The sequence below is a fragment of the Carcharodon carcharias genome, chromosome 3, assembly GCF_017639515.1.
Source record: "Carcharodon carcharias isolate sCarCar2 chromosome 3, sCarCar2.pri, whole genome shotgun sequence".
In the NCBI taxonomy this organism is placed as follows: Eukaryota; Metazoa; Chordata; class Chondrichthyes; order Lamniformes; family Lamnidae; genus Carcharodon; species Carcharodon carcharias.
This window is the reverse complement of record NC_054469.1, coordinates 24,920,021-24,934,164: the sequence shown is the minus strand read 5'-3', so window position 1 is coordinate 24,934,164 and position 14,144 is coordinate 24,920,021. Positions and strand designations below refer to the sequence as shown.

Below are 14,144 nucleotides of genomic sequence, written 5' to 3'. Positions count from 1 at the left end.
CTCTTTACTAATACTAATTTCTTCTAGTTCCTCAGTTTCACAAGTTCCTTGGTCACCTAGTATTTCTGGAAGATTTTCTGTGTCTTTTTCTGTGAAGACAGACACAAAATAATTGTTTAGTTTCTCTGCTATTTCCCTGTTCTCCACTTTGAATTCTCCTGTCCCACCTGTGATGGGCCCACATTTGTCTTAACTAATCTTTTGTTTTTCACATACCGAAAGAAGCTTTTACAGACCACCTTTATTTTCCTTGCTGGTTTGCATTCATATTCTCTTTTCCCTTTCTCAATCAGTTTCTTGATCCTCCTTTGCTGGGTTCTAAATTGCTCCCAATCCTCAGGCTTATCACTTTTTCTGGCATCTTTTTAAGCCACTTCCTTTGATCTATTGCAATCTTCAGCATATTTCATTAACCACAGTTGATTTGCCTTTCGCTTTGGGTGTTTGTGCTTTAGAGGAATGTACATCTGTTGCAGGTTATGCAGTATTTCTTTAAACACTTTAAACATTGCCTGTCTACTGTCAAATATTTTAGTGTATTTTCCCAGTCCACCATAGCCAGCTTGCCCCTCATCCTTCATAATTTCCTTTCTTCAGATTTAAGACCCTTGTTTTCAATGAACTATGTCGCATTCAGACTTAAAGCAAAATTCTTTCATGTTATGGTCACTATTTCTCAAAGGCTCCTTTATAGCAAGGTTATTAATTAGCCCTTTCTCATTACACAATCTGGGATGCGGGGTTATCATGCAAGGAAAGGTTAAACTGGCTAGGCCTGTATCCATTGGAGTTTCAAAGAATGAGAGGAGATCTTATTGAAATATATAAGATCCTGAGGGAACTCGACATGATGGATGTCGAAAGGATGTTCCCCCTTGTTGGAAAGGCTAGAAGTGGGGACGCAGTTTAAAAATAAGGGGTCTCCCATTGAAGACGGAGATGAGAAGATTTTTTTTATCTCAGAGGATCATGTATCTTTGGAACTCTCTTCCCCGGGGAGCAGTGGAGGCAGAGTCCATGAATATTTTTAAGGCAAAGGTAGATAGATTCTTAACTAACAAGAGTGTCAAAGGTTATATGGGGCAGATGGAAAGTGGAGTTGAGGCCACAATCAGATCAGCCATGATCTTATTGAATGGTGGAACAGGCTTGCGGGGCCAAATGGCCTACTCCTGCTCTTAACTCGTATGTTCGTAGTAGTGGACTTAGAGCAAAATGTTGGCCTGAAAGCCATTAAACAGGATCCTAGAGGTGACTATATACGTTTCTTCAGAACGTGACCTGAGCAGTGAATCCAATTAATATTTCAGCTCCTCTGTGCCTGTTCATATTTCTTGTGAATCCTAATAACAGTTGAAGGTAGGGTTAATTGAAAGCATAATAATTCTTGAAGGACCTACCAATTATTGAGCTCTTTCTGTGCGCATAAATGAGGGCAATGATTGAGCACAGTGAAACATTTTGATTGCCCTTGATTGTCTCAAGGAGTCTGATGGTTTCTTGGATATGGCCTGTAAAAGTAATGGCACAGCTTTTAGTACAGGGAATGAGGAAAGTGCATTCATCTCATTGAAGCACGCATATCTCTCTAGTACATTAACTGTGCCAACACTACATCCATGGTTGAAGCTTGGCTTACATTGCCTCCAAGTCAGTACATCCCAGAACAATGTATGTAATTTAGATTGGCACTCTAATGCAGCACTGAGGGGGTGTTACATTGATAGCGATGCTGCCCTTTGCATAAAATGTTAAATCTAAAACCACGTCTGCCTGTTTTATTGATTATATTGGATGTTAAAGTTCACAACACTGGCTGGTCAAAATCCAGGAACTCCCTCCCCAACAGCACTGAACGTGCTACACTAGTGAACTACAGCAGTTCAAGAATGGCTCACTACCACCATCTCAAGGGCAATAAGGGATTGGTAACAAATTCTGGCTTTCCCAATATTACCCACATCCCGTAAGGCGGTGGCATAGTTGGCTAGTATTCCAGACACCCAGATAATGTTCTGGTGGACCTGGGTTCAAATCCCACCACGCCAGATGGTGAAATTTGAATTGAATAAAAATCTGGAATTAAAAGTCCTATGATGACCACAAAATGATTGTCATAAAAACCCATCTGGTTCACTAATGTTCTTTAGGGAAGGAAATCTGCTGTCTTTACCTGGTCTGGCCTACATGTGACTCTAAGCCCACAGTAAATAACTCTTAAATACCCTCTGAACAAGGGCAAATAGGGATGGGCAATACATGCTGGCCTAGCCAGTGATGCCCACATTCCATGAATGAATCAAAAAAAAAATACTGGGAGTGCATCTGGTGCCAACATTCCTTGCTCAGCCATTACTGTATAAGACCTAAAGACAAGGTCCTTGTCTTGTAACTCATTTGTTTGTTATATTCGCCTACAAAAGAACAGTCACTGCACGGGAACATAACTAATTGCTTGCTCAGATTAATTTTCGTTAAAGGGTTCTATTTAATGAACTTCTCTGAGACATGACTAAACTGTGAAAGAGCAAATAGATTGTAATACACTGGTATGTAAATCACTAAAAAGCTAATGCACTGATACCAAATAATATTTTAAAAACTAACGAAGTGTTGGCCTCCATCTCAAGGGAATTGGAATTTTACAGCACAGGATAAGGTCCTTCAATCAAACTGGTCTGTGCCAGTGTTTATGCTCCACATGAGTCATCTCTCACCCCTCTTATTCTCGGTTTATCAGCATGCCCTTCTGTTGCTTTCTCCCTTGCGTACTTATTAAGCTTTCCCTTAAAGGCATCTAAAATCACCCTTCCTTTCCTGAAAGCATTGACTTCTTGCTTGGTAGAGTTAGGCAGGTATCAGCTGCCTTTTTGTATTTCAATCAAGTTATTCACGACTCTGCCTTGACACTGAGTGCCAGCAGGTTATTTGGCTGTAAGGGGCATCACAGCTGAGCCAGTCTTACTCTCCCTTGACATCCACACTACATTGCCCATTATGTTTATTCGTCCCTTGAGAGTCCACAAATTCTATACTGATCAATAGGAACATAGGAGCAGGAGTAGGCCATTTGGCCCCTTGAGCTTGCTCCGCCATTTAACTAGATCATGGCTGATCTTCTACCTCAAAACCATCATCTTGCACCGTTCCCATATCCCCTGATGTTACTGGTGTCTAGAATTCTATCAACCTCTGCTTTGAACATAATATAAGTAATTAAGGAGTACTTGTTTGATAGCTGGGAAGAGTGTCCTGCAGTCAATATCACTGTGAAGCAGTCTGGGAAGAGTGTCCTGCAATCAGCAGCATGGTGAAGCAGTCTGGGAAGAGTGTCCTCCAGTCAGCATCGTGGTGAAGCAATCTGGGAAGAGTGTCCTGCTGTCAGTTCTTGTTGAAAATAACAAGAGTGACGTCACAAGACAGCGCGAGAGAGCAACGGAGAGATCAGAACCAGCACGAGTGCAGGGAAGCTTCAAAAAGTGACGTCAACGCAAAGGTGAGAGCTGATTGGTGAGTAGAGGGTAAGTGTTTTTTTCAAGTTTTTTTCTCCAGTTTAAAATAGATTAAACTAAGGAAAGGTAAGGGTTCTAGTTTTTATTTAAAGTACATAAATAATTTAACTTTTTTTTACTGTATTTAACTTAAAGTGTGGGGTTTTCTTTCAATTGGAGGCATGGCAGGGCAGCACAGTCCCATGTTATGTACCGCCTGAAATATGTAGGGAGTCCTAAACACTCCTTGCGCTCTGACCAACCGCGTGTGCAGGAAGTGCAACCAGCTGCAGCTACTTGAGCTCTGAGTTTTGGGGCTCAAGCAGCAGCTGGAGGCACTGAGGGGCATCGGCGAGGCTGAGAGTTTCGTGGATAGCACATTTTTAGATATGGTCACCCCACAGCTTTACAGAAGTGCAGACAGAGAGGGAATGGGTGAGCATCAGTCAGAAGAAAGGTGCCAGGCAGGTAGTCAGGAAATCCCCAGGGTGCATCTCGCTCGAGAACTGTGTTGGAAAACGGTGAGTGACTGCAACCATGCTCGTGGCACCATCAGTGGCTCAGCTGCACAGAGGGGAGGAAAAGGAGGGGAAGAGCAATAGTGGTAAGATAGTAAGGGGAACAGACAGGCATTTCTGCAGCTGTATACGTGACTCCAGGATGGTATGTTGCCTCCCTGATGCCAGGGTCAAGGATGTCACTCAACGGCTGCAAGGCATTCGAAAGGGGGAGGGAAAATAGACAGAGATTGTGGCACACATTGGTACCAATGACATAAGTAGAAAGAGGGATGAGGTCCTGCAAGCAGAATTTAGGGAGCTAGGAAACAGATTAAAAAACAGGACCTCAAAGGTAGTAATCACTGGATTACTTCAGGTGCCATGCGCTAGTGAGTGCAGAAATAGGAGGTTAGTCCAGATGAAGGTGTGGCTGGAGAGATGGTGCAGGAGGGAGGGCTTTAGATATCTGGGACATTGGGACGGTTTTTGGGAGCGGTGGGAGCTGTACAAGGCAGACAGGTTGCACCTGGAACAGAATGGTACCAACGTCCTTGCGGGGAGGTTTGCTAGTGCAGCTGGGGAGGGTTTAAACTAACTTGACAGGGGGATGGGATCCTGAGAGGAGGTTCAGCAGGGGGAGATGCACAGCCAAAATTAGAAGAGAAGAGCAAGTGAGTCTGGAAGGCATAGAAATTATAGGCCAGTTAAGGCACAAGGGAGCTTGGCAAGGTTGGATGATATTTATTTAAAGCAAGGAGTCTGATGAATAAGGCAGATGAGTTGAGGGCACAAATTAACACATGGAAATATGATGTATTTGCTGTCACAGAGACATGGTTGAGAGAGGGGCAGAATTGGCAGCTTAATATTCCTGGATATAGAGTCTTCAGGCGAACCAGGGAAGGAGGTAAAAGAGGAGGGGGTATCGAAATATTGATCAAGGAGTCAATTACAGCAGTAAGGAGGGATGATATCTTAGAAGGCTCCTCAAGTGAAGCCTTATGGTTAGAACTTAAAAGCAAAAAAGGAGCAATCACATTGCTGGGAGTGTATTATAGGCCCCCAAACAGTCAGAGAGAAATAGAAGAGCAGATATGTAGACAAATTTCAAAGGAGTGTAAAAATAATAGGGTAGTAAGAGTGGGGGATTTCAACTTCCCCAACATTAACATTAAGTCATAGGGTGATAAGTTTAGAGGGAGTGGAATTCTTAAAATGCATCCAGGAGAGCTTTTTAAGCCAGTACATAGAAGGTCCTACAAGACAGGGGGCGGTCCTGGACTTAATTTTAGGGAATGAAGCCAGGCAAATGGTAGAGATATCAGTGGGGGAGCATTTTGTAGACAGTGATCATAACTCTGTTAGATTCAAGGTTGTTATGAAAAAGGACAAGAATGGGCCAGAAATCAGAGTTCTAAATTGGGGGAAGGCTGATTTTAATAAGATCAGATATGATTTGGCCAGAGTGGACTGGGAGCAACTATTTTTAGGTAAATCTGCATCAGAGCAATGGGACTCATTCAAGAAGGAAATAGGGAGAGTACAGGGCCAACATATTCCAGTAAAGACAAAGGGTGGGTCCAACAAATCCAGGGTAACCTGGATGTCGAGGGGTATACAGGATTGGATAAAGAGATAAAGGGAGGCTTATGGCAGATACCGAGGGCTCAAAACTGCGGAAGCCATAGAGGAGTACAGAATGTGTAGGGGGGAACTTAAAAAGGAAATTAGGAGAGCAAAAAGGGGGTATGAAAAAACATTGGCAAGTAAAATAAAGGAAAATCCAAAGTTATTAAGAGTAAGAGGATAACTAGGGAAAGAGTAGGACCCATTAAGTACCATAGTGGTAATTTGTGTGTGGAGCCAGAAGATGTAGGTAGGATTCTAAATGAATAATTTGTGTCAGTGTTTGTAAGTGAGAGGGATGACGTGGCTATGGAAATCAGGCAGAAGAACTGTGATATAATTAAAGAAATTAGCATAGAAAGGGAGGAGGTTCTAAGTGGTCTGGCATGCTTAAAAGTAGATAAATCTCCAGACCCAGATGAAATATATCCCAGGCTGTTGAGTGAGGCAAGGGTGGAGATAGCAGGGGCGCTGGCAATAATTTTCAATACCTCTCTGGCCACAGGAGAGGTGCCAGACTGGAGGACAGCCAATGTGGTACCGTTATTCAAGAAGGGAGGAAGGGATAAACCAGGGAACTACTGGCCAGTCAGTCTAACCTCAGTGCTGGGGAAACTATTGGAAGGAATTCTGAAGGACAGAATTAATCTATAATTGGAGAGGCAGGGATTAATCAAGGACAGTCAGCATGGTTTGGTGAAGGGGAGGTCATGTCTGACCAATTTGATTGAATTTTTGGAGAAGTGCAAAACAATAGGGTAGGTGAAGTTGGGGATTTCAACTGTCCCAATATTATCTGGGATAGAATCAACGTAAAAGGTTTAAAAAGAAAGGCATTCAGGAGAACCCTTTATTTAGCTACCGCGTAGCCAGCCCAAAAAGAGAAGGAGCAATTCTGGACTTAGTTTTAAGGAATGAAGCTGGGAAGATGGAAGGGATATCAGTGGGAGAGCATTTTCCTGACAGTGATTATAATTCAGTTAGATTTAGCGTTATTATGGAAAAGGACAAAGGTGGATCAAAAGTAAACGCCTTAAATTGGGGAAAAGCCATTTTGACTAAGTTGAGATGTGATTTAGCAAAAGTGGATTGGAACCAGTTACTTGAAGGTAAACCAGTGTCAGAGCAGTGGGAAGATTAAAGAAGGTTCAGAACAGGTATGTTATCACAAAGGAAAACGGTGGCGTTCTTAAATCTAGAGCCCCCGGATGTTAAGGAGCATACAGGATAAGATAGGGCAGAAAAGGGTGCATAAATTGGGCTTATATTCTCTGGAGTTTAGAAGAATGAAAGGTGTTCTCAATGAAACCTACAAAATTCTGAAGGGGCTTGATAGGGTGGATGCTGAGAGTTTGTTTCCATTAGTCAGGGAATCTAAAACATGGGGGCACAGACTCAGGATAAGGGGCCGATCATTTATGACAGATGAGGAGAAAGTACTTCACTCAAAGGGTTATGAATCTTTGGAATTCTCTACCCCAGAGACAGAGTTGTGGATGCTGCATCATCGAATAAGTTTATGGCTAGACAGACAGATTTTTGGTGTCTCAGGGAATCCAGGGATCTGGGGAACAGTCGAGAAAATGAAGCTGAAGACCAAGATCATCCATATTGATCATTCACATTGAATGGCGGAGCAGGCTCGATGGGCCATGTGATCTACTCCTGCTTCTTGTATTCCTGGGAAAGCTTATGTTAGAAATCAAGAATAGAAAGAACAGGGGTGAAATCAAAAAGGAAATCAGGAATGTAAAGAAAGGACATACAAAAAATATTGCAAGTAAAGTCAAAGGAAACTCAAAAATGTTTTATAAATACATAAATAGTAACAGAATAAGGAAAGAGTAGGGCCTGTTAGAGACCCAAGAGGTAAGGAGGCAGATGTGGGTATGGTTCTCGATTAATACTTTGCAACCGTCTTCACAAAAAAGGGGAACAATGCAGACATTGTAGTTAAGGAGTGTGAAATATTTGATACAGATAATGAGAGAGGAAATATTAATGGATTCAGCATCTTATTTAGCATCAGATAAACCACCAGGCCCAGATGAAATATATCCTAGTCTGTTAAGAGAAGCAAGGGAGTGAATGGTGGAGGCTCTGAGCATCACTTTTCAACTCTTTTGCTACATGTGTGGTGGTGGAGGATTGGAGGTATAACCTTGTACTATGTTTAAAAAGGGAGGAATGGATAAATCAAGTAATTACAGGCCAGCTAGCCTAACCTCATGGTGAGCAAATTATTGCAAAAAAATTCCAAAAATTCTGTGGGACAGTATTAATGATCATTTAGAAGGATTAGTCAAGAACAGGCGGCATGGATTTTTTAAGAGAAGATGGTGACTGAGTAACTTGATTGAATATTTTGAGGAGATAACACAGAGTGTCGCTGAAGGTCGAATTGGATGTAGCATACATAACTCGGCTTTTCACAAGGATCCACATGGCAGACTCGCGAGAAAAGTAAAAGCCCGTGTTGGGATCCAAGAACAAGTTTGATCCAGAATTGACTCATCAGCAGGAAACAAAGCATAATGGTCGATGGGTATTTTTGTGACTGCAGTGCTGTTTCAAGTGGGTTTCCAAAGGGCACAGTGCTAGATTCCTTGCTTGTTGTAGTTAAATCAATGGTTAAAACTTAGCTGGATTAAGAACTTTGCCGATGATACACAAAATTGCCCGTGGTTGAACGTGACAAAAAAAAACTGCAGATTACTGGAAGATAGCAATGGATTGGTCAGGTGGGCGGAAAAGTGGTAAATGGAGCTCATTCCAGAGAAGTGTGAGGTGATGAGGGCAAATAAGCCAAGGGAATACACAATAAATAGTAGCAGAAGAACTTTGGTGTGCACGTCCACAGATCCCTGAAGATAGCAGGACAGATACATAAGGTGGTTAAAAACACATTTGGGGGTGGTTTTCTATTAGCCAAAACATAGAATGTAAGGGCGGGAAGGTTATACTAGAACTGCCTAATCTAGGCCACAACTAGAATAATGCACACAATTCTGATCACCACATTACAAGATGGATGTGATCACACTGAAGAAGGCACAGAGAAAATTTATGACAATGTTGCCAGGACTGGAACAGTTTAACTATGAGAAAATGTTGGATAAACTGCGTTTATTTTCTTTGCAACATAGGAGGCTGAGGGGAGATTGAGGTGTACAAAATTATGAGGTGCCTAGATAGAGTGGATAGGAAAGGCCTATTTCCCTTAGCAGAGAGACCAACCAAGGGGCATAGATTTAAAGTAACAGGTCAAAAGATTAGAAGGGGGAGTGGGGTGTTGAGGAGCAAGTTTTTCACCCGGGGGTATGTAGATGTCTGAAAAGATGAGAGAGGCAGAAATCCTCATTGCATTTAAAAAATACTTGGATAGCCACTTGAAATGAACTGGAAAGTGGGATTAGGCTGGATAACTTTTTTTTCAGCCAGCAAGGACATGATGGGCCAAATGTCCTTCTTCTGTGCCAAAATTATGCTACAATTCTATGATTAATCGTGTTGAGTATATTTTAGCCGATGTGATAATTGCTAATGTAATGCTGATCAAACATTTTGGCTCAGATCTAAACTATTCAAACTCATTCCTGCTTGTAGTAAATCATTGTTAGAGATTGCAACGTGTCAATTTCTTCCTAATTTTCTTTTCTGTCTCTCTCTCTTAAGATTATTTTACCCTCTCTTTAGTCCACTTCTTACACTGAATCTAATTAACTTTTTTTTTGTTGTTCCTCTGTTTCTTTCTAAATCCTTAAATCCCATTTATTAAGATTGATTGTTGGTCCTATTGTTCACTCAGCTCCAAGATGCCTCAATGCATCATCATCACCTTGCACTTCCAACAAATTCTGGTGCAAAAGCTGAAGGGTGCAGGAAAAAGCATAAAGGTGCACATGGCACAATCCCCCACTCAAGTAAAATTTAGCGCAATGTATGGTCATCATCCTAATGCCACCTAGGGATTTGAAAGTGGGATTTGCAGTTAACCCATTGTTAATCCACCCGTTTGTTTATTTGTGAATTCAAGCCATATTATTTGATTTGTTGCCTTCCATTAATTCAACTTGCTCGATCCTAATTTATCCGGAAGATAAAGTTGCCCTTCTTCCTCTTCAGTCTTTCAAATTGAATTTATTCCTATTATCTGGGACGAGCCCCCATGCTGTAATCCCTGTGGCACAAAAATCACCTATTGCTACAGTACAACAGTGACTACATCAAAAGAAATTAATTGGCTGTGCTTTGGGTTGGCCTGAGGTTGTGAGAGGCACTCGATAAATGCAAGTTCTTAACTTCTTTATTCAAGGGGCTGGATAAACGCTTGGTCCAAGCCCAAATGCACTCTTGTCAGGTAAGACTGCTCCCTGGAAAGGTGAAGTCAAAAAATATGGCACCCCAAAAAATAGAGTGGTAGATGTTGGGGATAGGTTTTGAAGTTAGAAAGGATAAAATACAGCAGAAAATAAATCCATGCGAAGAATCATAGATCAGCATTTCATAAGTGTTGATCAATGAAGGTCAATGAAAAACATGGAAGGCCTCAGCAAGCAGGTGAAGAGATGAGGCATTTCCTACATTACGTTGAGTACATAAGATCACAAGATCCCACTTCCAAAGTACAGCATTGGCTGTAAGTTATGGGGATGTACTGAGGTTATGCAAGGCTCTATATAAATGCAAGCCTGCTTTTTTTTCAGTAGCATGTTGAATCCTGGAACATATGCCAACTTCATTGCCAAATTACTCACATAGTGAGCTCCTGGACTCTGTTGTGCTGCTGGAGGGCGATGCCTATTTGAAGCCAATACTAAAGTTTGAGGGTTATGCACTTTATTTACTTCTTAGATGCTTAGTTGCTACAGAAGGGAGCACTTTTCCAATTATACAGCCAAGTACCAAAAAAGCAAGAAAAACTTGCATTTATGTAGCAGTTTTTGCAACCTCGGGGTTTTACAGACAATGAAGTTCCTATGAAGTGCAGTCACTGTTGTAAGAGACCACTGCCTGATTGGCCACAAACTATCATTCGGATGAAATGCATGGAGGAAAACCGAACACAGAATGATCACAGGTCCAGAAAGGAGAATCACCCAACTCTCTGCATGTTTAAATCCATGGACAGAACAATTAGGCAGACTCTGTTAAGGGTGCCTGATCTTCTTGGCACAACTTTCCTCTACACGCTCTTTACGGGAAACGCTTTAGGCCCAAGCGCTAAAGATGAATGATCTGCCCACAAGATCTCAAAGCCCAGGGTGCCTTCTTAGAAGGGTATATATATTTTTTTCAACCTTCCATTAAATTTGCGAAAGCTTTGAAGAAAATCAGCACAGGCTTGTTGCAGCACATCATCAGCCCTTCATTAGCAGTGTTCAATACGTGGTGGAAATATTTTTCTTGACAGTAGTAAGCTACTGATGCCTGAAATCAAAGCGAAAAAAAAAATGACAAAAAAGTTATGAACATGAAGAGTGCAAAAGCACACAGGATGTTATACAGTCTGTGACATATTTCCCAGTGGATTGCTCTGAAAGAACACTCTCTCCATGTGTATCACATAGGATTTACAGCACAGAAACAAGCCATTCGGTCCCAACTGGTCTATGCTGGTGCTTAGGCTCCACAGGAGCTTCCTTCCATGCTACCACATCTCACCTTATCAGCAAATTCTTTCTTCTTCATGTGTTTGACTAACTCCCCCTTCAATCCATCCAGGCGATTTGTCTCAACCACTCCACATGGTAGCGGTGTTCTACATATTTTAGCTCAAAAAGGAGCTAGAAAGGGCGGTTATATTTATTTTGCAACATCAGCATTGCAGCTTTAACCTAAAAAGCAAACATTATTAGAGAGAAAATAATTTCCCTCTCAGTGCAGGTGCAAACTTATTATAGAGTCATAGAGGTCTACAGCACAGAAAAAGACCCTTCGGCCCATCGGGTTTGCACCAGTCAAATTAAGTACCTAACTATTCTAATCCCATTTTCCGGCATTAAGATCATAACCTTGTATGCCATGGCATTGCAAGTACACATTCAAATACTTCTTAAATGTTGTGAGGGTTTCTGCCTCTACCACCCTTTCAGGTAGTGAGTTCCAGATTCCTACCACCCTCCGGGTGAAAAAATTCTTCCTCACATCCCCTCTAAACCTCCTGCCCCTTACCTTAAATCTTTAGTTAAGAAAAGTGAAGTTTGGACTGAAGTTAATGGATCACTTTACCTTGGCTCCCAAAATTGGTGACATTATCTGTTTTGGCATTCACTCTAGAAGATCATTCAGTCTGTCAGGAATGTGCTGTCTCTCCGAAGGAACAATTCACCTAGTGCCACTCCTTTGCCTTCTCCCCATAGCCCTGCACATTCTTCTCTTTCGGATAATAATTCAATTCCCTCTTGAATGCCTTGATTGAACCTACCTCCACCACACTCTCGGGCAGCGCATTCCAGATCTTAACCACTTGCTGCGTGAAAAAGTCTCCCCACCCCCACCCCCCCAAGTCGCCATTGCTTCTTGTGCCAGTTACCTTAAACCTGTGCACTCAGGTACTCGATCCTTCCACCAATGGGAACGTACTGTATTCAGAATTTACAATTTCATTTCCTTTCCCCCAAAGTTCCTCAATTATTTTAAGAAACTTATGAAAAGAACCAGTGAAATGAGAAGAGGAGGGTTTTTTTAATTGCATTGTGTTGTTATGAATTGGATTGCACTCCCCGTAAAAGCGGTGGGAGCAGATACAATAGCAATTTTCAAAAGGGATTTAGATAAACATTTGAAAAGGATAAAATCGGCATTGCAAAGAGCTGGAGAATAGAACTAATTGGATTGCTCTTTCAAAGAGCTGGCATGGGTATGATGGGCTGAATAGCCTCCTTCTGTGCTTGTATGATGCTATGAGTTTCCAGGGTGTTCTGCTGTCTTGTTGCAGCACAAAAGACCAGCAAGAGAGAGAAGGGGAAATTACACATGTTTAGGCATAATTAATGCGAGTTCAGCAAAAAAAGAATTATTAGGGAGAAACTAAATGCTCCTAGAGAATGAAACTCGAAACAGGTATACATGTATAATGGTCACTTGTTCAGGGGCATTTTCTTTAAAAGAAAGCAATTTAAACAAAAAGCCAGCATAGGCAGGGTGGGCTGAATGGTCTCCTGTGCTGTCTGATTCTATGATTTTAAAACAAGTTAATTCTGTGAGATAAAATCCCAGAAGAAATTATAACTCCATGATTTTCCAGGTTATAGCAAAAGAGCAGGAAAATTCAAATGATTAGATAGCTCCACTCGAGGAGCTAGTACAGATACAGGCACGATAAGCCAAATGGCCTCTTTCTGTGCCATAAAAACAAAAAACTGCAGATGCTGGAAATCCAAAACAAAAACAGAATTACCTGGAAAAACTCAGCAGGTCTGGCAGCATCGGCGGAGAAGAAAAGAGTTGACGTTTCGAGTCCTCATGACCCTTCGACAGACCCTTCTGTTGAAGGGTCATGAGGACTCGAAACGTCAACTCTTTCCTTCTCCGCCGATTTTGCCAGACCTGCTGAGTTTTTTCCAGGTCTTTCGGTGCCACAGCCTCTATGATTCTAAATCAATAATTACAGCCAAGGTAACTAGTTTGAGAATATATGCATCAATTGTGGAAAACAGTCTCTGAAATGTTGCGGAGAACTATAGAAACACACATGGCCAAGGGATGGTATTTTTGAGTGGATTCAGTAACCGTAAAGGAATTGTTAAGAAAGAGAGTTGATGAATGGGTCAGTACACTTTGAAAATAATCAGCATAATCTGGTCAGAAAAGTTGAACTTGGCTCTTCACCAAGTGTTCACGCTTCTAACCATACCACAGACTCACACAGTGCAGAAGAGGCCCTTCGGCCCGTCGAGTCTGGACCGTGCAGGTGGAACAGAATCAACCTATTATTCTTCACTTTACAACATACCAAAGTGATGGACTGGTGGTCAGCCATGCTTCAGCTGAGAGTTTGCCTCTACAAATTCTGTCGTTAGAAAAACAAAAGGAAAAAGAAATAATAATAGACTGTGACTGTGACTAAGACTATTATAAAACAGAAAAGGTTACAGTAATTGGGTGAATTAAAAACCATGTTATAGAGCAAGGCCCAAGAGACTGCCCCTTGCCTGTGATCCGCTGGACAACCGGCCGCTTCTCTCTGTTGCTAATCAGCTGCTTTGTTGCTACACAACAGGACGCGGGGGGCCGCGTCGCTCATTGGTCAACGGACAGGGCGGTGGACAGAGAGGGGGCTGAATGATTGGCCGACAGCAGAGCGTTGGAAAGCGAGGGGGATCTGATTGGCCCGAAAGCAGAGCGTCAAGACAGAGAGCAGGGGGAATGATTGGCCTATCGGCAGAGCTTGTCGTCTTGAAAACTTTACAAACTGACCAACTTTGGAGGTGGGAGGGGGCGACGTGGCCGGAGTCGGGCGGGAGGGAAGGGGAGCGACGTGGCCGGAGTCGGGCGGGAGGAGGCGATGTGGCAGGAGTCGGGC

At 42.3% G+C, this 14,144-nt stretch overlaps 2 protein-coding genes across 2 annotated transcripts in view; one reads left to right on the top strand and one right to left on the bottom strand.

Moving 5' to 3' along the window:
* LOC121275977 (tetratricopeptide repeat protein 21B-like) overlaps positions 1 to 14,144 on the bottom strand; it is a 117,680-nt gene that overhangs the window by 99,600 nt on the left and 3,936 nt on the right. The window contains exons 2-4 of the mRNA XM_041183921.1: positions 13,575 to 13,631; positions 10,918 to 11,047; positions 1,401 to 1,511 (exon numbers count right to left, since the gene is read on the bottom strand). Of these exons, the coding sequence (XP_041039855.1) occupies positions 1,401 to 1,511; positions 10,918 to 11,047; positions 13,575 to 13,601 (268 nt within the window). The 5' untranslated portion in view covers positions 13,602 to 13,631. The remainder of the gene's footprint in view (positions 1 to 1,400; positions 1,512 to 10,917; positions 11,048 to 13,574; positions 13,632 to 14,144) is intronic.
* LOC121276166 (Golgi reassembly-stacking protein 1-like) overlaps positions 14,031 to 14,144 on the top strand; it is a 33,280-nt gene continuing 33,166 nt past the window's right edge. Inside the window, exon 1 of the mRNA XM_041184240.1 lies at positions 14,031 to 14,049. The gene's annotated coding sequence lies outside the window, so the exon portion shown is untranslated. The remainder of the gene's footprint in view (positions 14,050 to 14,144) is intronic.